Genomic DNA, 25,261 nt, shown 5'->3' on the forward strand with positions numbered 1-25,261 from the left:
AGAGGGGTTTTCTCTCCACAAGAAAATTGTTAAAACTGTGTTGAGTTGAATAAGAAGATGAAAATAATAATCACGATGAAAGCATACTGAATATACTAAACATTAGGTTCCTTTTGCCTCCACTATTTTATGCAAATTAAATACAACAGAAATAATGAATCTCCTTAACATTAATAACACATATTCACTTCAAACCTATCTCTACACGATATTTTTTAGAAATATACTCAATTACTCTCTTATACTAAAAAAAAAAGGAGGAAATGAATTAGATATGAATTGTGCGCTGTTGGAGAGTCTAGAGGACTCTAATACCACTTGTTTGGATCCGGGAGAGCGCAACAACAATATAATGCTCCAGGATCACGAAACTTTAAGGCATCTCAACCTATAATTTTAAAGTATTATGTATATGAATCACCACTCTTATATGTTTAAATTTATCATATTTTTATTTGATGTAGTCCTTAACCACTTACATTTGAATCTAAAATAATATTTACTCATTAAGATGATGCAACCCTCCATAGTATTTTGGAAAACTCTCCCAAAAATAGACAAAATTCTCACTTATATCAAGTTTTGTTTGAAGATATTTCGGATTTTTTACTAGTTTCTGAATTAACAGTCTTTGGATATTAAATCCAAGTTTTATTTCAAACTACACTAGTTCCTGACGACACGGGCAAAAGGACCATGCAGTTGTGCCATGATCAGGCTTTTATCTTTATAGCTTCCATTGATCATCAATATCAACTATCAATTTCCTGCAACATTATCATCAACTAATATAAGAAAAAAAGTTTACTGATCCGGATATTCTTTACATGATAGGAAGTTTCATCATGTTATCATTACTGATCATGGGTGGCATCAAACTCCCCTCTTTAAATGTGAGTACGGTGTTACCGTAGTACATGTTTGGAGTTGTGGTGAATTTAGCGAAATCTTGAAAGTCCTGTGATTTTGTTGAAACTCTAAAATGTAGTTTTTATTAAAATCAAGGTGATACACTATAATCAGGGGCGGATCTTGCACAAAATATCGGAGGGAGCGACAAGTATTAACTAAAATATTATAATTGAAATTCTTAAAAGTCATAATTTTTTTGAGTTTCACACAATTCATACCTAGTAGACAAGTTGAAAAAGTTAGAATTTCAATTCTTACAAGTTTTACAATTTTCACAAGTCACACAATTAACATAAATTTTTAAAATTTTACACAATTCAATCAAATAAAATATATTCATTTTACGATTTTTCATATTTGTCGAAAACTTTTTTCTTGAAAAATGCATCAATTTTCTTATGTTTAAACATCGTGTCACTCGTAACAAAATACACATATTGATTAAAACAATTCACAATTAAAAAATAGCATAACACTATATCATATATCAATGGTTAACATATAAAAGTTTGCTAATAATTAGTAGTTGAGTTACTGACTAGAATGTTAGAGTTCCTCTGTTCGAGATTAGTTAGTTTGTCCTTGGATATTAGGTAGTTTACCTATATATAGATAGTTAGTTTGTCCTTCGATATCAGGTAGTTTACCTATATATAGAGAGCTTGTTGTATTAATTTTATTAGTATAAATTCTAATAGAGAGAACAAATTGAGCAATGCATGAAAGAGAAGTACATAAGTGAAGAGGGAAGAGGCGAGATGCAATTCTCAAAACCATAAAAGTAAGAGGATATTTTAATAATTTATCACTGTTATTTTGGTAATCTATCATTATTATATATATAAAAATAATTAATAATATATAGTTATTATATATATATAAAAAAAATTAAAAAATTAGGGGATGCCGTAGCCTCTGTCTACTCCCAAAAAGATCCGCCACTAACTATAATTCCATCAAACTTATACGTAGTTATGATTGTTCAGAGGTTACATAAGCCAACTTGTATAATAACTGATTTTAAGCACAGTGATTGATTATATATTCCACCAAATAAAATATCATGAAGCTATTCATATAAATCTACAGCTACAGACACCTCAAGGATGCCAAAAATTCTAAATTGTGTTGTTTATGATCAACTAAAAAATGTAGATTTCAGCAATTACATGTACTAGAAGCTGCTACAAAACTATCATCCCAACCCAAACAAAAAATGAAAATAAAAAGTTTGGAACATGATGAAAAGTTGGGGAGCGATGACTAGTAAATTCAAATAAGGAAGCAAAACGTTTGTAGCAATATGTTGTCTAAGGTACTATTTGGTACATAAGGTTCGAGCAAATTCTCGTATCTTTTAAGGTGAGCACTGAGTTTCTTTAGGATTCGATAGAGCGTTTTACTTCTACTTGGTGTAATGCTCATGGTCCCATTTTTCTCTTAGAGTGTGTTTGAATGGGGTAATTGAAAATTTTAGAGAAATTATAATTTTTAGGATTGAATTCTTTTCATTTCTAAATTTTGTTGTTTGGATAAAAGAATTGTTCTTTTTTAAATTGGGCTATTTTAATAAATTTCAAAAGTTTTAGGACAAAAATGAAAATTAAATTTGTGTCAAAATTGAAATTTTGAAAAAGTTAAAGAGACTATTTTACAAATTTTTAGAGACCAATTTGTAAAATATGAAAATTTATAGGGACCCATTTGCAAAAAGAATAAAAATGTAGGGAACTATATGCAAATTTGGAAATATATAAAGTCAAAATTGTAAATTTGAAAAAATATAGAGATCATTTCAGTATTTATATTTTATAAAGTAAATAGAGAATTTGAAATTCCTAGGTTTTAGGTGGTATTTAAAATTCTCTAAATTTAACTTTGATAAAATATCTAATGAAATCCTTTCATTTTGAAAATTCTCCAAACTTATTTATTTAAAAAAGATAATTTGCTTCAAAGATTTGAGTTCTCCTAAAAAATTACATTCCCTCGTCCAAACAAACTCTAGAGATATTTTAAGGGTAAGTATCTTTGCCTAATTGATTTTTCAATCTCTTGTTTGAATTTATTTAGGAGAATATTTTCTCCTCCAATCTCTATGTAATATTCTCCTTTTATCCTAATGAATTATTTCTTTTATCTTACATAAAACTGCAGTAGTCAAGAGAAAATTACCATTGGAGTTGAGAAACTGAAGCAATGCAGAATCACTCCAGAAATACTTGAATCCTGTCACCCATTCTGTCATTAAAATCTAACAGTTTTCCTCCAATTTCCTCAGCTGCATTATCCAATAGTTCTTTGATGTTTACACCACCCAAAGCTGCATTGAGTTGTAAAAAAATAAAAAAAGAAATTGTGAAAAGAAGTCCTTCGAATTGAATTACACATTTACTATTTTAAAATAGACATCTATTTATACATTATAGAAGCATTTCTAAATAGTAATAGTACCAGGAACTATGTTTGTGATTCCATCAAGAAATCCAGCCTGCAAATAGCAAAGTATATGTATTATGAGAAAAGGGAACAAGAAATCATCCATGGAGCAATATTCAACAGGATAGTTTGTTCATAGTATACCAAACTTGAGCATACATATTACATACTCAAAGATGATAAGAAAAGGAGGGAAAAGAGGAAGGAACGACAAGGTAGAAATAAAAAGGGATTAATTCAGGATATTTGCGACATCCAATTATACTACTCACATTACTATCAGGATTCCAAATATATCAATCTAATTAACTTCAAAGCAACATATGTGATAGTTCTTCTGCCCGAGACTTGTTTAATCAAAACTAAAGGGCATCAAGAGGTTTCAATTACGGCAGCAGATAACAGTGAGATCAATGTATGTCAAATTGCATGCAAGAGGCTAGCAAATAAAGTAAACAATATAAAGCCAATACAGACTTTCGACAAACGAAAAAAATTGGGAAAGATTAAAAAATCATGTAATTGGAACCCACAAAATTTGGAATTGCAGACATAAAAATTAGGCCCAGCAACTTGACTGTATAAAAATAATAAAATCATTCATATCCGTTGAAAATGATGTTGGAACTTAAGCACTAAGTCTTGAAAGTTAGAGTTAGTGTTGTGTGAAATTTTAAAAATATGAAAGTTCAACATAGGAGGAATATCATAGTAATACTAGTGGTGTTTATATAGTAGAAGTATGACTGTTGGGGTGTGTCCTAAGGGGTATCCAATTTTGTGAAGGGGAGAGAACACACTAAAACCGACCACCACACGTGCCGCCGTTGTCTGACTCAGGTTGTGTAGTGTAATATTTTTTAATACCCAAAAAAAAAAATTATTTTGCAAACCGCACCAAAACTCTATACTTTATCAAGTTTTCTCTCTTCTCACCTTTCACTTTCATCTCATATTTTTCTGTCCCTTTACCGAAAAATTGTCCCACTGGCTTTAACTGTCATATTTAGAGGTGTAATTCTATAATGGTTTTCTACGGTACATTAGTAAAACCGATAAAGTGTATTTGGACTATTTTATCATAGGGACATTGTGGTTGATCGTCTGCTTTGTACAATTTTGGACAATGCCGCGAAAAGTCTTAAAGAGAGTGACCTAGTCCGCAACTCAACTTAGTAATATCTTCTGTGGCTGAAAATTATTTTTCAAAACAGTTTCTCAAAAATAAAAAACAACAATATCATAGGTGAAAATCAGTAGGCTGCACTAAACTAGTTTTGACCAGTTCACATGAATAAAGCCATAAATTTTTCTTCTTTGTTTATTCAGTAGGATAGTATGATCACTTACAGGAATCCTAAGATCAAGTTTCTCGAGTCCATCTCTGCCAGTAATTTTTATTCTCAAAGTTCGAGACCAGATTCCAGAAAAAGGTTCCCTTGAACTATCTGCACCATATTTATTGTACACATCAGGTGTTATAACTTCCACAATGGCATCTTTGACAGTTTGACTTGTCTGCTCTGTTTCAACTTGCTCTCTCTGTTGTACACTGTATAGGCTACTGCTCTCTGATAAATAACTAATTAGTAATTCCTATAAGAATGCAATAGAAGGTACAATATACATTTATAATGTGAATATTAGCATGAGACTTTTTCTACAGTCTTTGATTTTCCTTTAGAGGCAAAACAGACAAGTTCATTTAACAAAAGATACCTGTGTAATGTTATCATGACTATCTATAACTATGTAAATGCCTTTTCATGAATGTCTTTGATATTCATTGTTAACATTTCCTAGAGATATAGTTAGTTCACATAAACAGACATTTCTGGAGATAATTTAAAAGCTTCCCCCACTGATTCCAACACACATTTATGAAAGAAGTAGAGTACCAAATTCAACCATTACGAAACAATTTTTTATAAGAGATAACGAATTGACAAGAAAAGATAATAAGATGAGTGCATTTGACTATGAGAAGCCTACTGCTATTGCATACTTATTTACTTAATTTTCTGCTAAGATTTGTCTCTCCAACCTCTCTTTGAAAGAAGCTGATCGGTACTGGTAGTATAACGCTTCTCTTCTTCATAATACGCGTTGAAACCTAAAATATCCTTAATTTCTTCAAAAGATGGCATGCTTCCTGGAGGAGGAATACGACCTCCTTTAATAGCAGTGAGTGAATCCTACACAATCAGTCAAAGATATATTATTTAAAATGATGAAAATCTAAATAATGCCTAAAAGAAATATCAGAAAAAGGTGGCTTTTTCAAAATAAACGAGTCCAATATTATAATACTAATTTAGCCTGCCAAAGGATTTGGGATAAGAGTAATTATTTTGAATATGTTCAATAAATTCAGGTATGAAATGTTGAATTTGAAAAGTATGTGATTTGAAAATTTTTTAACCATCGAAATGGATTTGTTATAAGCAAAGTATGATTTTGTGATTTATAATTTCAGGTAATCCATGTTAGAATCATCTAGTCATTAGCGGAAGTAACATCCTAGGCACATCTACTCTAGTCAAGTTAATAAAGATTTTATTCCGGGAGAAGCTGGTTGGATGTTATATCCTATTTCTATGCTGCTCACCGGTTCAGTTAGGTGTGTGTATTTTGTAGCAGGTGTTTCATATTTTCAGATAATATAATTACAAAAGAATCTCCACTGGAATTTTGATAAAATTTGAAAATTGAACCAGTTCTAGGATATTATTTTGCTTAATGTATTATCGCGGCAGATAGGCTTATCAAACTAAGCAGTGTTTTTGTTAATTTAGCCTATGCTTGGCATTGGGTCTCAACTCTCAAGACATGTAAAAACAAAACAAATAATACTCAAGCAACTAGTATAAAGAGAAGTGCATCTTGGTATGTCTCATCTCAATCATGAACTTATCACCAGCACATATAATAATAATATTATTAATTAATGATTATCAAGGTTAAACAAAGAATGACATCTCACCTGCATTGCTCGTATAGAAACCCCAATCAAGGAAAGGGGATAGGCAACAAGTTTATAACCAATGTCTTCAAGTTCAAGAGGAGTGAGTATTGGTGTTTTGCCTCCTCCTTCAAGCATATTGGCCTACACAATCATACATATATATTAGTATGTCATATCATTTCCCTTTCTTTTTTTATTATTATTTGGACGTAATAGAAACACACCATTTTTGGAACAAGAGGAGAAATTTGACAAAAAGCTTCCATCTCTTGTTTGGAGGCGAGTGCATCTATAAAAACAACATCAGCTCCAGCATCAGCAAATGCCCTTGACCTGAAGAGCGCCTCATCAAGAGACAGAGCTTGGCGTGCATCAGTTCGAGCCACAATCACAATATCAGACCCACTCTCATTTCTGGCATCAACTGCAGCTTTGATCCGCATAACCGCCTCTTCTCTCGACACCACTTTCCTCCCACGTGTGTGACCACATGCTTTTGGAGATACCTAGCAATAAAAAACAAATTGAAGCAATTCACAGAAAATTGGATACAATCATATATCAAATTATGATAAGGTATTGGAATATCAAATAATAAGCTTGTGATTGAATGAATGAATGAGGAATAAATACTCAAACTAGTCCCTGAAATTGTAGGACCATATCAACCTAGTCCCTCACGTTATCAAACATTCTAAAATGATCCATGGAATTGCAAAATTTTAATTATGTTCCACCCTTTGTCTGAATCTATTATCCAATACATCCATAAATTCACTTAGTTTCAAATTCATCTCCAACATTATCAACTTAATACCTTTATAATCCAAGTAAATAGCAAATTAGTCCTTGAAATTATACGAGTCAGTCAGTTTGACCCCTTAAATTTAACAGCAAACTAGTCACTTAAAGAATATCAATCAATTATGTCCTCCATTATAATGTTTATGCAGTAAACATCCATCAAAACCAATAAAAGACATGCATATTACTTTAAATAGTCTTTTTCCTACATCAAAACAAGCATAGAACCTTTAAAATTTAGAACTAAAAAGTTTGAAAAAATAATAAATTGATTGATATTTTTCAATTTAAGGGACTAAATTGCTATTTTGCAACTTCAACGAACTAAATTCACCCAACCCTTTCAATTTTTGTGACTAAGATATCTATTTACTCTTATAATCCCTACAAATACTAATTCAGAGACGAACCTCATTAACATTTGATAATATCAGGGATCATTTATGTGGAGCTAAATTGATACTCTCGAACGATTTCAATGACCTCAATTAATGTGTGTAAAAAAAGAGTAAATCATCAAATTTGCCCCTAATTTTGCAAGACACTATCATATAGGTCCATAAGATTACAAATATTTCAAATACATCCTCAATGAAATATTACTCACATCCTTCCTTTTATCAAATTTCAGATACATGATTTGCCGAGTTGGTTCTTATATTTTAATCACCTACTATCAACTAGGTCCCTATATTCAATCACTTAATACCAATTTGGTTCCTAAGTAAAACGGCGTGAGAACCGTTTGACAGAGTCAGCTACAAATATTTCCTACTCACTCAGCGAATTTGATGGTTTACTCAAAAAAAAAAAAAAAGAAAAACCGAACCTAATCTAACCTGATCTTCGAGAATGATTCCAGCAAAACCAGCATTGATATAACCCTTAACAGTTCTCTTAACATTCATAGCATTACCATAACCATTATCAGCATCACCAATAACTGGAATTGAAACAGATTGAGTAATAAGACGACCTTGATCAATCATTTCACCGTAAGACAAAAAACCTGTATCAGGCAATCCCAATCGAGAAGCAGAGATTGAGAAACCGCTCGTGAAACACAACGGAAAACCAGCTGATTCAACCAGATTTGCACTTAGAGCGTCGAAACATGCAGGACCTTGATGAACACCTGGTGAATCGAGTATTTCACGAAGTAGTTTCGATTTGTTTGTTTCTCGAATTCCTGAAGAACATGATACTGTGATTGTGCGTACTGATTTCTGAGTTTTTGTTTGGAATGAAGAAATCGAATGAGGATGAAAATTGAAGGGAAAAGAGGAGGAGGAGGATACACGAGCGTGGAGATGATGAACACAACCGCCGCCGCGCTGAACCGGAAAACTTCATTCTGTCGTTAGCTTCAGATTACAGTTACGCTCTCACACTGTATAAAAAGTAATGTAATATATTCGTATCTAGCTAATCTATTCCTAAATCCCCGTCTTAGGTACTTCCATTACATTATTATTACTTCTCTAAATTCTCCCTCTTTTCAATTTAATTTCTTTTCACAAAAACTACCCCAAATATTATTAATCTGATTAAGTTATATTAATAAATAAATTAAATATTGACATGGTCGCCAAGTGTGTAAATGATAGTGCCACCTCATTAGTTGGAAATTAAAATTGCTAAAATAAATATGAACTAAAAATGCAAATAAGATATGTTTTATTTGTCGTTTTAATGTGACATTTAATTTTCAGTCATGTTGCCATGTTCATTTGACTCGGATTAGCAAATTAACTTTGATTCAGTTCATATGCAATTAATGATTTTGATATCATTAACATTACACTTTTGAATACATAGGTATTTCTGACACTTTATTTAGTTTTAGATTTAAATGTAGTTTTAGTTTTCTTTGTCCAATCGAAATTTTAGTCTCCTACATTTTTAAACACAATATTGATCCCTTAATTTTTTAAATTTCAAACATTTAGAGTCTGTTTAATGTGCATGATATGATAGAGACATGATTGATATAAAACGAAGTAAATATAAGTTAGATAGTTACAAAATAAACATTATTTTATCATGTATTTGATACGCACATAATAACCAACATGATAACAATATTTCATTTTGTCATTTATTTAATACACATCTAATCATGACACAATATAATATATTATATTTAAATAACAAAATTATAATTGTGAATAATTACGTATTAGTTTTTTTTAATTGACTTATCATATTTTAAATATGATAAATTAACAAAAAAGTACTTAAAAACTAAATAAATAATAAAATAAATTTATATTTAAAATTGTCAATTAACACTACTAAATAAATAATTTTTTAAAAATCACAAATAATCAAATAATTTTATTTTATTTGTTAGAATGTAAATATATATATAATATATATTATATGTAAATAGAAAAAATACCCTTCTAAATAAATTATATTTACTTTAAAATTTTAATTAATTTTTATATTTTTATCATTTTGAACACTAATTTATTAAGTTATATAAAAAGACAAAACTACATTTGTAATAAAATCATAAATATTTTTTAAGTTAATTATTAATATTTTATTTATAAGTTTAATATCAAATTCTATTAATTATTTTTATATTTATATTTTATTAGATTTATATTTTAATATTTTAGATTATATTTTATAAATTGTTTTTATATTTATATTTTACCAAATCATTTTATTTAATTGTCACATCATATAAATTGAAAGCTAAATTGAGGAAATGACTAAATGCATGAGATTTGAGAAAATGAGGATCAAAATTGTGTAAAAAAAAAATAGAGAGACTAAAATTACATATTTAATAAAAGAAATGGAATAAAAATGCATTTAAATCTTAATTTTATCATATATGTAATATTTATTATATTTGTAGATATTTTGTCGTCCTATACTATTAATTTTGGTGATGTAAGTTCACAAATTCATCATTTTTAGTTTAACAATTTTGAATTATATTGATCTTGATCAATATAATTTTTACCAATTTGAAGGAATCAATATCTTTTTGAGTAAACAAAAAATACAATATTACATCAGTTTATAATTAAGTATATTTAGTCCTTAAAAAAAATAAAAGATACTATATTTTATAAATTGAAAATTTATTTTTGGTACAAATATTAATTAATATTTAATTACAATATTTTACATCTCAAAAATTAAAATAAAATAATATTTTTTACCTGAAATAAAGTCCATTGTTTTCTTATCTAGCTTTTTCTTAGAATTTGTTTTAGAACTATAAAGTAATATTGGATCAGCCATAACCTACCGCCCACGTGGTAGATTTTGGATTTGAAGTTAGATTGATTTTATAGTGTGACTGTGAGTATCATAATAAGATATATTTCACCTATTTAGTACCAACAAGAGAGAACGGTGTCTATTAAAGAATTCTATAATTTTTTTTTGTCTTACTTAATAAATTTTATTAAAATACATAAATATTATTAAAATATAATTTAATATAATGATATAAATTAGAGTAATAAAATAGGTTGACTCTGTCAAATAAATTAATTTGTTTAATCTATTATTTTAAGCGGAACAAGTTGAAGTTTTGTATCCTAATGTCTAAATTGCCCATAGGACCAATTTAGAAACTGTTTTCTTTTTTCAATTTTTGTTATTTGTGATTTAATTATTTTTTTTTCAACCATTAGCATATTTTTTTTTCTTGTAATGCAATAAATTTATAATTTTTCTACTAAATTCTAAAATTTGAAATGCCAACAAATAATTGGCTAAAATATTTTTGAAATGTCATAAATACATTTGTTAAAAAATTTATTATTTTCTTGAAATAAGAACAAAAAAGATTCTAATGTAGTATTTATTTATTATATGTGTCAAATCGAATCTACACCTCTATAAAAGAACTAATTAACTTGTAATTAACGCCTAAATAGAATAGCTAGCTTATAATAAATTTTACATATTTAAACATATATAAAATTTGTATTAGGAAGAAACATATCTACAAACAAATTCCAGCGAAATTACTTTTATCATTACACATAAATGTTGGTCGTTAAATTTGAAAGAGTGGTTTCCATTGATTTTACTGATTGGTTTTCAGATTTGATTTTCATGTTGCATTTGTCTCGCACAATTACAAATCTTAATAGTCTAATATTAAATTAAAGGCTGAGATTAATTGACATTTATTTACTAACCTTATAATATGAACCGTTCGATCTTTAATCAATGGTCATGTCTCAATCTTTCTTGCTACTTTTTAATGAAACAAACTTCCATTACTAAAGGGAATTTTCTTTTATAAGAATTAAGAGTCAATTATAAAGTCATAATTGTAAAATATGAATGATAGTTCAACTAACAATATTAAGAAATGGGATTTAAGAATCAATTATGCACAAGCATATTGAGTAGATTTCAAAGTAAAAATAGTTTAAAAAAACCACTTATCTTCACGCAACTATACTAAAATAATCACAATCTTCCTTACAAATTTTGTGAAAATCCTCCATGGTAAATCAAAGGACATTTTCTTTTAAGAATCAAGAGTTCAAAACAATAGTTTGGCCTTCCTATTATTAAGGTATTTCTCACATACCACAAAGGTAATTGTATCACTATCTTTTAGCATGTCTTATTTTAGGATTCAAATTTGTTGCAGTTGCTAAATCACACAGTTTCACATAGGAAACAATCTAGACTGTCGTTTTAAGATCGAACAGTTTAGATTACAAAGTCAATTTTATATTGTTAATCAATCTCAATTATTGATTCATATTGAACGGTCGAAACATAGTACTACATGATGCAATTAATATATGAACTCTGAATCCTTTATTTTATCATCAAAGGGAAAATAAAAGGACAAACATAGAAAAATGTATGAATTGTAGCCTGCATCGCTCTTATTGAAACCCCCACCAAAGAAAGCGGATAAAGAACAAGTTTATAACCAACTTCATTGAGTTCACGAGGATTAAATATAGGTGTTATTCCTCCTCCTTCAAGCATGTTCGCCTACACACATTCACAAACACAAATAATACAACACAAGTTAACCAACATGTATCTTAATTTATATACCAATGACCTAATTTGTATCAACCTAGTGCTTCATATTATCAATTTTTTAAAGAGAGTTAAAAGGAGGTTCTTCGCTATGCCTGAATTTTTTATTTATCAAATCCATACTAAAAGTATTCACTTAGTTTCGAATGCAACTGTGACATGAGAACTTAATATTATTATAGTCTTGACAAATGTCAATTGAAGGACAAACCTGGCTAACACTTTACAATTTAAGAAAATCATTTGACTATTAATAATATGAGAATTAAATTCATAAAATCTTACGATTTTAAAGACACAATTAGATATTTCATCGAGCATAATTACACAACAATATGTTTACCAGTTTAGGAACATGTGGAGCAACTTGACAAAAAGCTTTCATTTCTTCGATGGGACCAAGTGCATCTATAAAAACAACACCAGCTCCAACATCCGCATAAAGCTTTGATCTCACTAAAGCCTCTTCAAGAGACACACCTTGACGTGCATCCTTGCGAGCCACAATTGAAGTAACAATGTCGATTTACAAGAAAGGGGGGTTTGAATTGTAAATATGCCTTTTAAAAATTCCTGAATTAAAACTATCCTCCACAAGAGGCTTAGTGAAAATGTCAGCAAGTTGATTTTGAGTATCAACGAAGATTAATTCAACGTCTTTCTTATTGACATGATCACGAATGAAATGATGTTTTATTTCAATATGCTTTGATCTTTCTTATTGCAAGGTCTTCGATATGCGGCAGACTGGGCCCAAGCCCACTACGTGTTGTGGGCCAGAGTTCAGTCTAAAACTATTTAGTTGCGTCAAATTATGTATCTTATCTTAAAGATAATTGTAACAATGTTATATAAAAAATACTAAGGAAAAATATTAAATAAAATGAACTGATAAAAACATTAATTTATGTGAGAAATAATTAGCATACTTCTTATACATATAAAAAAATACTTATCTTTAAGTATTTTCTACAATATTAACTTTTCTTAAATAAAGAGGCACATATTAAGATAAGTTTGCTATATAACTTATTAATTATACAATAAGACTATTCAATTTAATGATACCTTTAACTTGCTTTGGTAAAATATGTCAAGTTCCCTAAATAAACAAAAAAGAAAGATGAACTGATAAAAATATTAATTTATGTGATAAATAATTAGCATATTTCTTATACATATAAAAAAATACTTATCTTTAAGTATTTTCTACAATATTAACTTTTCTTAAATAAAGAGGCACATATTAGGATAAGTTTGCTATATAACTTATTAATTATACAATAAGACTATTAATTTAATGATACCTTTAACTTGCTTTGGTGAAATATGTCAAGTTCCCTAAATAAACAAAAAAGAAAGATGAAGTGAAAAAGAAAACATTTATATTAGTTAAGAAACATGCAATGCAAAAATTATTACAATAAACACATGTTATATATTTGAAAAATAAGTAAATTATATGCAACTTTATCCATATAATTACTTCTCTCTTAAATCATATAACAAAAAGTATAATATTTTTCTTCAAAAAAGATATAAAAACGCTAGAAGGAGGGGTCGAACCTCCGACCTTGTGGTTAACAGCCACACGCTCTAACCAACTGAGCTATTCCAGCTCTGTTGGTTAGAAATTGTTGTTAGCATATTTGAAGCCTCTTTTAAAATTGCTATACAAACTTACATAGAAGTTTCCATTGAAGTAATGGAATAAGAGCTCCAAATGGTAACTTGATTATACACACAAAGAATGCATGTATACAAAGAATGCATGCGTATTAGCGATAAACCTTGATCATATAACAATGAAGGGCTAATATTAAGTTGAACTAGAACAATATTGACCATATAAGATACAAAGTTCTTTTGTTTCATACACACTATATGTATACAATAGAGGTGTATTAAATTTAAGTAAAATTATCATATGTATATAGAGGTGTATTAAATTTAAGTAAAATTATCATACATATATAGAGGTGGTTGAGAACTTGGAATTCCTTAATTCTCTCTAGTGATATCTCAATCGTTGAATTAATCTAACATCAACCATTAAATTAATCCAACAATTGATAATTTACCAAAGAAAAATGCATGTTTACAGATGATTCAATTGCATATTTCGTACATTTCACTTTTCGTTTGGTCGCTTATTAGCTTATCCCTCGTTTACATAAACATTGGTAATAAGACCACAAACCATAAAAACATGATAGAAAGTTTTTTATTCTCACTATCCTTGTAAAATGTGTTTCCATCACTATCCTTGTCTTTCCTTAAATTCAAGAGTAATTCTCTTATTTTCACATTTCTGAAAAGAAAAAAAAAACCTCCCCTCATCCCCTCATCACGTGTATTTGACCCCTTCTCTTTCGACCTGCATCCCCTCATCTTGTTCTTAATGATATCCACTCACACATGTGAAACCCCATTTGACTGCACATTCGCCAGTTCTAGCACGAGTTTCATCGATTGTCCTTTACCAGTCATAAAACTACTCCATTATTAAAAGTTACCTTAACCTCTAACCATTGACGGCTACTTAAAGATGTGGTAACATGTTGAAATGCTAAAATTAAATGCGTCACAACCTATTTAAAGCCACAAACAAACTAACCAACTAGTTAATTGTTCAAACAACTCTGAACTACTCTAATTCTCCTTTATTTTATATCCTAACATCATGTTTTATCTTTTTCAATTCATTTCACTTTCATAATTTTTTAAAACTTTTATGACATCTAGGAATGCATACAAAGAGAAAATAGTCTCATGCAATTTGAAAGGGAAGGAAAGAAATTACTATCCTTTTCCAACATTTCTCCTTCTATTGTCGTGTGATCACCGAAAAACACTTTTGAATACCTAAAAACTGTACAAGACAATCATAAAATCACAATATTAGCAACATTTTCAGATCAATTAAGGTTAGTCACACAATATAAGCAATATTTTCATAACAGTTGAGAAAGAAAACATACATTTATATTAGTTAAGAAACAAACTATGCAAAAATTATTGCAATGAACACACAGGAACACATTATATATGAATGCAAAATAATTTAATTGTCATGTAATTTTATCCATATAATTGCTTCCTATTAACTCATATAATAAGAAGTTGGCTAAATTACCTTTTTGGTCTCTTAACTATTTTTCAGATTTTATTTTGGTCCCTCAAATAATTTTTGTTTGGTTGCGGTCCCTTAAGTATGATTCCGTTAGCCACTTTAGTCATTTCTGTTAGTTTTATTGAAATACCGTTAAATCGTGGCTACATGTCACTTTGGTCTGATGACTAAACTGTCTGAGTCACCCAATAACATCTCTCTCCCATAAATACACCCAACAATGCCACTATTCTTATGAACATCCCAACAACACCACTGTAAACCCCACATCTCACATTCAAACTAGAAAGGAAAATAAAAACTAAAGAAAATAGATCTTAACTAGACAAAACTCAAATATTCCTCTCCCAAATTCCTCTTTGTTTTCAAACTCAGAACATCCTCAAATCTGAGAAATAGATTGGCATTTTATTGAAACCACTTGTACTCTCCTTCATGGTAAAGTACCATCTCGCTTTTGGGGCGATGCTGTTCTAACGGCGTGCTATCTTATAAATCGCATGCCTTCGTCTGTTCTTGATAACAAAGTCCCTCACTCAATCTTCTTACCTCGTACCCCTCTTCACTCACTTCCTCCTCATGTCTTCGCGTCTACATGTTATATCCACAATCTCACTCCTGGTCTTGACAAACTTTCAGCTCGATCATTAAAATGTGTCTTTCTTGGTTATCATCGGTCCCAAAAAGGTTATCGTTGTTATTCCCCTACTCTTTGACGATGTCTCATATTGGTTGATGTCACATTTTTTGAGTCTGTTACATACTATGAGTCGCTTCCTGACCATTTGTCTGCAACTATTCATATGGACCTACCAGAGTTTGTTACACCTTCTATTTTACCACTAGAGCCTATTACGTATGTACCACCTGAGGCACCTCCGATTTCCCCTCCCGTTGTCCCACTTCAGACTCCTCTTGTGGATCCTCCAACTATACAACCTCTTCAGACATACTGTTGTCGCCAACCACCATCGATTATACATGTCCCTACACCTGTTCTTGATACCGAAGTCATTCCAAACGCTCCTTCGCCACCACCTTCTCCGTTATCAGATCCGACCTTTGATATTCCTATTGCTATTCGTAAAGGTATACGTCCTACTCTTAACCCATCCCCTCATTACGTTGGTTTGAGTTACAATCGTTTTTCTCATTTGCATTATATTTGTTTGTCTTCCTTGTCTTCTATTTTTATTCCTAAATCTCCAGGTGAAGCTTTATCCCACCTAGAATGGAGACAACCAATGATTGACGAGATGTGTGCCCTTCAGAGTAATGGTACTTGGAAATTGGTTCCTTTACCATCTGGAAAGTCTTTAGTGGGATGTCGTTAGCTTTATACGGTGAAAGTTGTTCTTGATGATAAGATTAATCATTTTAAAGCTCGTTTGGTGGCAAAAGGGTACACTCAAATTTTTTTGCCTCGATTACAGTGATACTTTATCACATGTGGCTAAGATAACCTCTGTTAGACTACTCCTCTCTATTGCAACCATCAGAAATTGGTCTCTGCACCAACTTGACATTAAAAATGCTTTTTTGTATGGTGACCTTGAATAAGAAGTGTACATGGAGCAACCACCTGAGTTTGTTGCTCAGGGGGAGTCCTCTACCATGGTTTGTCGACTTCACATGTCTCTTTATGGTCTTAAACAATCTCCTCGAGCTTGGTTTGACAGATTTAGCACAATAGTGCAACAATTTGGTATGATTCAAAGTGAAGCTGATCATTCTCTTGTTTATCGCCACTCAACCCAATGGTGCATTTAATTAATTGTTTATGTAGATGATATTGTCATAACTGGTAGTGATCACCAGGGCATACTTCAGTTGAAACAACATTTATCTCATCAGTTTCAAACTAAAGATCTTGGCAAGCTCTGCTACTTCTTGGGTATTGAGGTAGCCTAATCTAAGGACGGCTTAGTAATTTCACAAAGGAAATATGCCATGGATATTCTTGAAGAGACATGCTTATTGAATCCCAAGCCGGTTGACACTCCTATGGATCCAAATGTCAAACTTCTACCTAATCATGGGGAGCCACTTTCAGATTTAGGGAGATACATAAGATTGGTTGGTAAATTTTAAACTACCTCATAGTCACCCGTCCAAACATTTCTTTTGTAGTTAGTGTGGTAAGACAATTCTTTAACTCTCCTTGCCAAGAACACTGGGATGCTGTGATACGAATCTTGAAATACATTAAAGGTGCTCCAGGAAAATGTCTAAGGTGGTCCAGGAAAAGGTCTAATTTATGAAAACAGACACACGATTTCACCATATATCTCTCATTTTCTCTCATTCAACAAGGGTTTTGTTCTAAGACTCATTTTCTATAATGTTGATATTGGAATTTTTTTTTTTTGGAGTAGCGGTAGTAACTTTGGCGGTGATCGTAAAGAGAAGTTAGAGAATGGTGGTTTTATTTTTTAAAATTTTTAATGTCAAACAAAATGTAAGATAGGTGGATGGGTTTGGGAAGAAAATGGATGGATTGTTCATGTTGGATTTGATTTTTCAATTCAATCTCACTTACTTTCTGTTTAACCTCAGTCAGTAGTAACACGTGGCTATTATTTAACATTTTTTCAATAAATCTGACGGTAATGACTAAAGTGGCTAACATAACCATATTTAAGGAACCAAAATAGGATGAAAATTAATTAAGGGATCAAAATGAAACCTTAAAAAAATTTAACGGACCAAAAGAGTAATTTAGCCTAAGAAGTATTGTATTTCTCTTCGATACCTCGATCAAGTTCGAGAATAGTAAGAGGAAGAATCTAAAAAAGTTGTTTAAAGGTCATTCGAATATAATCTAAGGGCTTATGCTAATCTCTCTATCTAATACAGACATTTTAAGAATCTAGAGTTGCAAGGGCTTCAATAGCAAGGTCGCTAGTCTCTCTCACATCAAGTAACAAATGCAACTTAGGATTGACATTCTAACTCAATATCATTGTGTTTGCATAACGGCAACAAGTTATTGGGGCGATCACTCTCTCCCAAGGTAATTAAATAAATATTTTTATTTTTCATATGATAATATATAAACAATAATAAATAAAAAATTATAAAATATTTATAGTTTTACACGATTAAAAATTAAATTCCATATAAAATATATCATAAATATGATTTTGAAAATAACATTGTGCTTTATCAAATTTAAATATTTAAAACAAATGTCATCTATGATTCCATGTTATAACTTTATATTCACAAGAAAAGTTAAAGTTGGGAGGGAACAAGAAAATATGCTCTGAGTCAAAAAAATGGTCTCCTACTTAGAAGAAGACATAACAGTAGCACCTATGGAATGAAATAGTAGAGGAAGTCACTTTGCCTTTATCCTTTGTTATTGTCAAATGTCCCGCATCGATGACAATGTGAAAGCACCAAGGGAATTTGGTTATAAATATAAATGCGTTTGCATTTTGTAATAATATAATGGAAGAGAAATAACAAACTTGTCTGTTTCTTACCCAACCTGATAGTTGTTTTAACTATCTTCTTCCAAGTTCCAAGTTTTTTTTTTTTAAAACTAATGACGCTAAAAACAAGGTTTGTTTTGGTCTTTTTGCTTATAAAAAAGGAAAAATGCGGTTGGACTATAGAAATTGGCTGGACTGCAGGTCCGGTTTCTGGTTCAACTGGTCGGACTGGCAGGTCTGGTATTTATTACCTTGCTCTCTCCTCTAGTTAAACCATGTAAACGAATCAATAACAACTGGACACACCATGCACTCATGTCTCTATAAGGATCTTTGCTTGGGCCTAAGCGTAATTATACATCATTACCCTCAAGCCAGACTATAGTTCAATCCTATAAACCAATCAGCTTTCTGATGTGCCACTCTAATTATCTATCATGAATTATTTGCAATTAAACTAACCAATATGTAGGAAAAAAGAGATTAGTCCTATCATTTCTCTTTCATAACCTATCAAACATCTAGTCATAGATTAGCAAGATGTTTGCTCCGAAAAAATGTAATCAAAATGAAGAAAAAAATATGAAGGTAATATATGATAGTACGTAACATTTTGGTGTATTTAACTGAGTTTAGGCAACATATAAATAGAAGATAATATTACCAATGAGACAGACATATACACGATGGAAAAAATTGTGGAGCCTACTCCATAATCAGATTAAGAGTTTGAGAATGGAGAATTTTATAACTAACCTCGTTGCCTAAACTTATACTGATACTCCTCCAGTATTTTAGCCTTTTGTTTCGGCAGTATAAGAAAAATGTCTACCTCATGTTTACAACATTAGCAGGATAAAGGTAAGTATTATGCTGAAGCAAAGCAAGAACATCATCTGCCATTCCAACATAAGTGCAATGCTTAACAATCTTTATCATGCCTACAGGGTAAAGGTCAGTGACTTAGTAGGTAACATTTTCCAAATCAACCTACATCACAGAACATAATTGGTGCAGAGGAAGGAGATATTTGATAATAAACCAGAAAATATGTTATTCAGATTATTGTCAACCAATTACACCTCAAAGGTTTTAAATAGAATGCATAATATTATGGAAACTAACAAATTAATTTACAAAAACTAGGAAGCCAACATAAAAAGAGAAACTACTGTTAGAATTTTAATAAATATGATATAATATCTTAATATTATTTATATTAGAGTATCTTAATTTATCTTGTAGGATCAACCAACCTTAGAGTATCTTAAGATTATTTGCCATATTTTTTAATTATTATCGCTTTGAAAATGAATGGGGTTGTTGCTTTGTCTTTCATATCAAATCATTATCAATAACATTACATCACTATCATATTCAAAAAGTTTATTAACTCTACTCCTTATTTTATATAAAATCATTAACACAGATTAGCTCATAACAGAATACAGATTATACAAAACAGATTAGCTCATAACAGAATACAGATAGATTTATGGCCACATGCTGCATCACTAGCATCATTATGATTAACCTATAGAAGCATACCAGGGTCATAGTTGTTATTGATCGCGTCAAGAATCTTTTAAGTTCCTTCTTTGTCTAACTGAGGACCTGGCAAGGTACAAAGCACCGATATACTGTTTAAGAGGCTTACCTATATGCAGACGAATATAATGTTTTGAATAACAAAGAAGAAAAGAACTAGTAAATGTCCTATTTAAACTTTTAACAAATGTTTAAAGTCATTGCTAGTTACATAGTAGGATAGCATGGTATCAGTTCCTTGGGATAGAACTTTTATCCACACATTTTTTCAAATAAGATTGTTTCCTAGTGTGAGAGATATATGTAGTTTTCAAATTAGTTTGTGTAGTTTTCTGTGTTTCTACATTGCACAGGCAGTGCTGAGTGGAGTATTTACAGCACCTACTTTATCAGCTTTAGTCTAGCCTTTACATGGTACCACGTCAGCATAACTGCTTCTGTAGTAAGTTAGAAGTGAATGTATGATAAAACTGCACAGGGTGCAGGATAAGACTACTATAAAGTCTGAATCACTGCACTTTTCATTGTAATCAGAAAATAATATTTCTCAAGTTTTATTCACTTCTAAAACCTAGCTTGTTTAATGTAACTGTTGATCCTTGGCACACTACCATTGGCAGTTGTCCACCACTCTATATAAAACGTTAAATTTCAGAACAAGTTAAAGTGGATGCTTTAAAAAAAATTGGGTCTATGTGTTGTCTATGAGAGGGTTCTTGGATGAGAGGATGTTAGATATAAAACCATTCACGAGCCTTTGTCTAATAGACTAAGCTCTTTGGAGGGTTGGTTCATGGCAAGATATTAGAAAACAAAGACTATCTAAAGTTTTATTTGAAGGCTTGCAACAAATAAATAAAAGTTAGTAGAAAAAAAAAATTCATGCAAAAGAGTATAAAGTATGAGTAACACTGCACACACAACATATTCTGTAAAATGAGTAACACTGCACATACAGCATACAAATTTATCATGTAAAAAATTATGTTGAGAAAACACTAAACCAACACTGCACACACATCATATTCTATAAAATAAGTATGATGTCTAGAATGCTTTTCAGATCAACATTATATAATAAAAAATTAAAGCTCATTGCCAGATACATGAAACTTTATTTGAGCAAAATAATGACTTCAGCAATAACTATGACATATCAAGAATGCACACTATACACATTCATATTTGTAGATTAGGTTTGTACCTCTCTTTGTTGGATGCACGTTGACATCAATATTCTGAGGTGGTAAGACAAAAGAAATATATATGAAGGGTTTAGATGCTTTAGGTAATGTTGCTGCATAAACAATTTCAATAGCTCTCTTCAATGCAGACCACTCAACCAAACATAGAGAAGATTTTCATCAAATTTTGGACCAAAATTATATTTGAGGGATCAAAACTGGAGAGAAATAAAATGGGGGGACTACTTTCGCGATTCAACAAAAATAGGGGGACCAAAACTACAATTAAGCCTTATTATTATTATTGAAAGAAAAAGAAAAAAAAAAGGTTTTAATGGGCTTGTCCCACTTGAAGGTAATAAAAAGGATTTAGAAATCCTAAGAGACATACAAACAGACAACAGAAGAAGAACGGTTGCTAGAGAAGAAAAATAAGGGTTTGGTTCCAGTGGTGGTAACATGTGTGTAGCAAACTTGCTCCATTTGATCTACAAATTTAGTATGTTATTCCTACCACTGAGTTTGTTATTTTAATATATAGTTTGAGTAGTTTTATCTTCTTTTTACTTTGGCATACCCACTTTAGTGGAAGGTTGTTATAAGGTTGTTATAGGGTTGTTATTGTTGATTGATATTCCTTATTGTTATTATGAAGACTCTCGGTGTACCCATTAATTATTATAGTGGAAGTTTTACTGGACTAGGTCCCGTGGTTTTTATTCTCTCAATTTGAGGGAAGTTTTCCACGTTAAAATTGTGTTTGTCTCATATTTAATTTTCTGCCAATTATTATTGCTCTTGGAATTGTATTTTCTGTTTGGCCATTTATCTGCACAGATGGGGAAAAATGATAAAGATACAACAGCAATTGCATCTGTTAATAAATGTCTACATTGTTTGTGATGATAATTCCATAAGCCTTGCATGTCAGAATTCAACTTGGATTATTGATTCGGGTGCCTCATATCATGTTACTCCTAGGCGTGAATTCTTCTCATCTTACAGTGCTGGTGATTTTGGCATGGTTAAAATGGGAGATGAAGGAGTATGTAAAATTATCGGTATGGGAGATGTTTGGGTTGAAACTGGGATTGGTTGTAAGCTTCAATTGAAGAATGTTAGACATGTACCTAATATCCGTCTCAATTTGATTTCGGTGAAAGCCTTGGATATTGAGGGTTACCACACTTACTTTGGTGGTGGTATATGTAAAATCACCAAAGGGTCCCTAGTGGTTGCAAAGGAGCAAAGCTCCACTTCTCTCTATAGGAAGCCTACGAAGTTATGCAAGGAAGAAGTGAATGCAATTGAAGATGCATCTTCTGATTTATGGCATATGCGCCTCGGTCACTTGAGTGAGAAATGACTCAACATACTTGCGAAGAAAAACTTTCTTTCTGTGAAAGGTACGTCTCTAAAAACTTGCACTCATTGTTTTGCTGGAAAACAACATAGAGTTTCTTTTCATAATACTAGTCCTCATATGAGGCAAAATATTCTTGATTTAGTTCATACTGATGTTTGTATGATGGATAGTAAATCTCTTGGTGGTGCATCATATTTTGTTACTTTTATTGACGACCACTCTAGAAAAGTGTGGGCATTTCCTTTGAAATCTAAAGACCAGGTATTTGGAGCCTTCAAGCAGTTTCATGCAAGTGTTGAAAGAGAAAAGGGAAGGAAATTGAAATGTGTTCGATCAGATAACGATGGCGAATACAGAGGTCCATTTGAAGAGTATTGTAGAGAACATGGAATCAGGTTTGAGAAAACAGTTCCAAAGACACCTCAGCATAATGGTGTTGCAGAGAGAATGAATCGTACGATTAATGACAGACTCAGATGTATGCTATCTCATGCAAAATTATCGAAATCCTTTTGGGGTGAAGCAATAAAAACTGCAGTGGATTTGATTAATCTTTCTCCTTCTATTACACTTGATGGTGATGTTTCAAATAGAGTGTGGACAAGGAAAGATATCTTTTACCGTCATTTGAGAGTTTTTGGCTGTAGATGTTTTGTTCACGTTCCAAGAGACGAGAGATCCAAGCTTGATAATAAATCCAAACAGTGTATATTCTTCGGTTATGGTGATGAAGCATTTGGTTATAGATTGTGGGATCCGGTTGACAAGAAAACTATCAGAAGCCGAGATGTGATATTTCTTGACGACCAAACTATTGAAGATTTTGATAAAGCTGAAAAACAGAAACCAAATTCCTGAAGTTACATTGAAAATGTTGCGCCTAAGCCCCCTGCAGAAAACTTTGTTGATGGGGGAGATATACAGGTAGATAATGAGAATGTAACTGATGATCATGTGCCTCACCATGATGAGCATGTTCCAGTTGAGCCACTAGCCGAGTTTGAGTTGAGAAGATCTACTAGAGAACGTCAACCTTCTCAAAGATATTCTCCACATGAGTATGTGATGATCACTGATAGTGGAGAGCGAGAGTATTATCAAGAAGTTATTACAAATGTTGATAAAGAAAAGTGGTTAAAGGCCATGCAAGAAGAGATGAATTCCTTGCATGAGAATCACACATTTGAATTGGTAAAGTTGCTTAATGGTAGAAAAGCACTCAAGAACAAATTGGTATACAAGATAAAGACATAAGATAATAGTTCTCAACCAAGATACAAAGCAAGATTGGTTATGAAAGGTTTTAATCAGAGAAAAGGTATTGACTTTGATGAAACTTTTTCACCTGTGGTCAAGATGTCCTCTATCCGAGTTGTGCTTGGGATAACAGCTAGTTTGAACCTAGAAGTTGAACAACTTGATGTGAAAACTGCATTCCTTTATGGTGATTTGGAGGAAGAGATCTATCTGGAGCAACCAGAGGGTTTCGAAGTCAAAGGTAAATAGCATCTTGTGTGCAAATTAAAGAAAAGTTTGTATGGGCTCAAGCAAGCACCTCGACAATGGTACAAGAAATTTAATTCTTTCATGGAGAAACATGGGTATAGTAAAACTATTTCTGACCATTGTGTGTTTATCAAGAAATTCTCTGATGGTGATTATATTATTCTCTTATTATATATGGATGACATGTTGATTGTTGGTCATGACACTAAGAAGATTCAATCTTTAAAGAAAGATTTGAACAAGTCTTTTGCAATGAAAGACTTAGGTCATGCAAAACAAATTTTGGGTATGAGAGTTACTCGTGACAGGAAGAATAATAAATTGTGGTTGTCTCAACACAATTATATTGAGAAGGTGTTAGAGAGGTTTAACATGAGCAATTGCAAACCTGTTAGTACTCCACTTGCTACTCATTTTAAATTGAATTTTGATAAATGTCATACAAGTGAGAAAGACAAAGAAGAGATGAAGAAATTTCCTTATGCATCCACAATTGGTAGTTTGATGTATGCTATGGTATGCACAAAGCCAGATATTTCCCATGCAGTTGGAGTTGTTAGTCGATTTCTCTCTAATCCTGGTAAAGATCATTGGCAAACAGTGAAGTGGATTTTCAGATACCTTAGAGGCACTTCCGAAGTGTGTTTATGCTATGGAGGTGGTGAACCTGTGTTGGATGGCTACACAGATGCATATATTGCAGGTGATCTTGATTCTAGAAAATCTACTTCTGGTTATATGATGACGTTTGCAGGGGGAGCTGTGTCTTGGCAATGAAGACTACAAAAGTGTGTTGCTTTATCTACTACTGAAGCTGAGTACATTGCAGCAACTGAAGCTTCCAAAGAACTCTTGTGGATGAAGAAATTCCTACATGAGTTAGGCCTCAAGCAAGATAAGTTTGTGTTATTCTGTGACAGT

The 25,261-nt window shown here is 31.4% G+C and overlaps 1 protein-coding gene and 1 non-coding gene across 3 annotated transcripts; both read right to left on the bottom strand.

The window, feature by feature from the left end:
* Positions 1 to 480: 480 nt before the first annotated feature.
* On the bottom strand, positions 481 to 8,546 carry LOC101513851 (uncharacterized). 2 transcript variants are annotated; one of them, XM_073366611.1, is made up of 8 exons: positions 7,960 to 8,546; positions 6,541 to 6,822; positions 6,335 to 6,457; positions 5,396 to 5,546; positions 4,702 to 4,799; positions 3,367 to 3,403; positions 3,088 to 3,235; positions 481 to 767 (listed from the first exon to the last, which is right to left on the bottom strand). In XM_073366611.1, the coding sequence occupies exons 1-7, from the start codon at positions 8,107 to 8,109 to the stop codon at positions 3,120 to 3,122; spliced, it is 957 nt and encodes a 318-aa protein (XP_073222712.1). In that variant the 5' UTR covers positions 8,110 to 8,546; the 3' UTR covers positions 481 to 767; positions 3,088 to 3,119. The 2 variants fall into 2 exon arrangements, with proteins under 2 accessions (XP_073222712.1, XP_012568001.2); XM_012712547.3 differs by having other exon boundaries at positions 4,702 to 4,922; positions 7,960 to 8,544.
* A 5,165-nt stretch (positions 8,547 to 13,711) lies between these two features.
* On the bottom strand, positions 13,712 to 13,785 carry TRNAN-GUU (transfer RNA asparagine (anticodon GUU)). The gene has a single exon. It is a non-coding gene; the product is annotated as a tRNA-Asn (tRNA).
* Positions 13,786 to 25,261: the final 11,476 nt, after the last annotated feature.

This window comes from Cicer arietinum, chromosome 3 (assembly GCF_000331145.2).
Source record: "Cicer arietinum cultivar CDC Frontier isolate Library 1 chromosome 3, Cicar.CDCFrontier_v2.0, whole genome shotgun sequence".
NCBI lineage: Eukaryota > Viridiplantae > Streptophyta > Magnoliopsida > Fabales > Fabaceae > Cicer > Cicer arietinum.

Bases quoted from the DNA above. Each gene is read 5' to 3' on its own strand.
- LOC101513851 (XM_012712547.3), bottom strand. From the start codon at position 8,109: ATGATTGATCAAGGTCGTCTTATTACTCAATCTGTTTCAATTCCAGTT. The intron at 5,547-6,334 runs GTGAGATGTCAT...CTGATTGTGTAG, and splicing joins TTTCTATACGAGCAATGCAG to GATTCACTCACTGCTATTAA. The intron at 3,236-3,366 runs GTACTATTACTA...AACTCAATGCAG, and splicing joins AATCACAAACATAGTTCCTG to CTTTGGGTGGTGTAAACATC.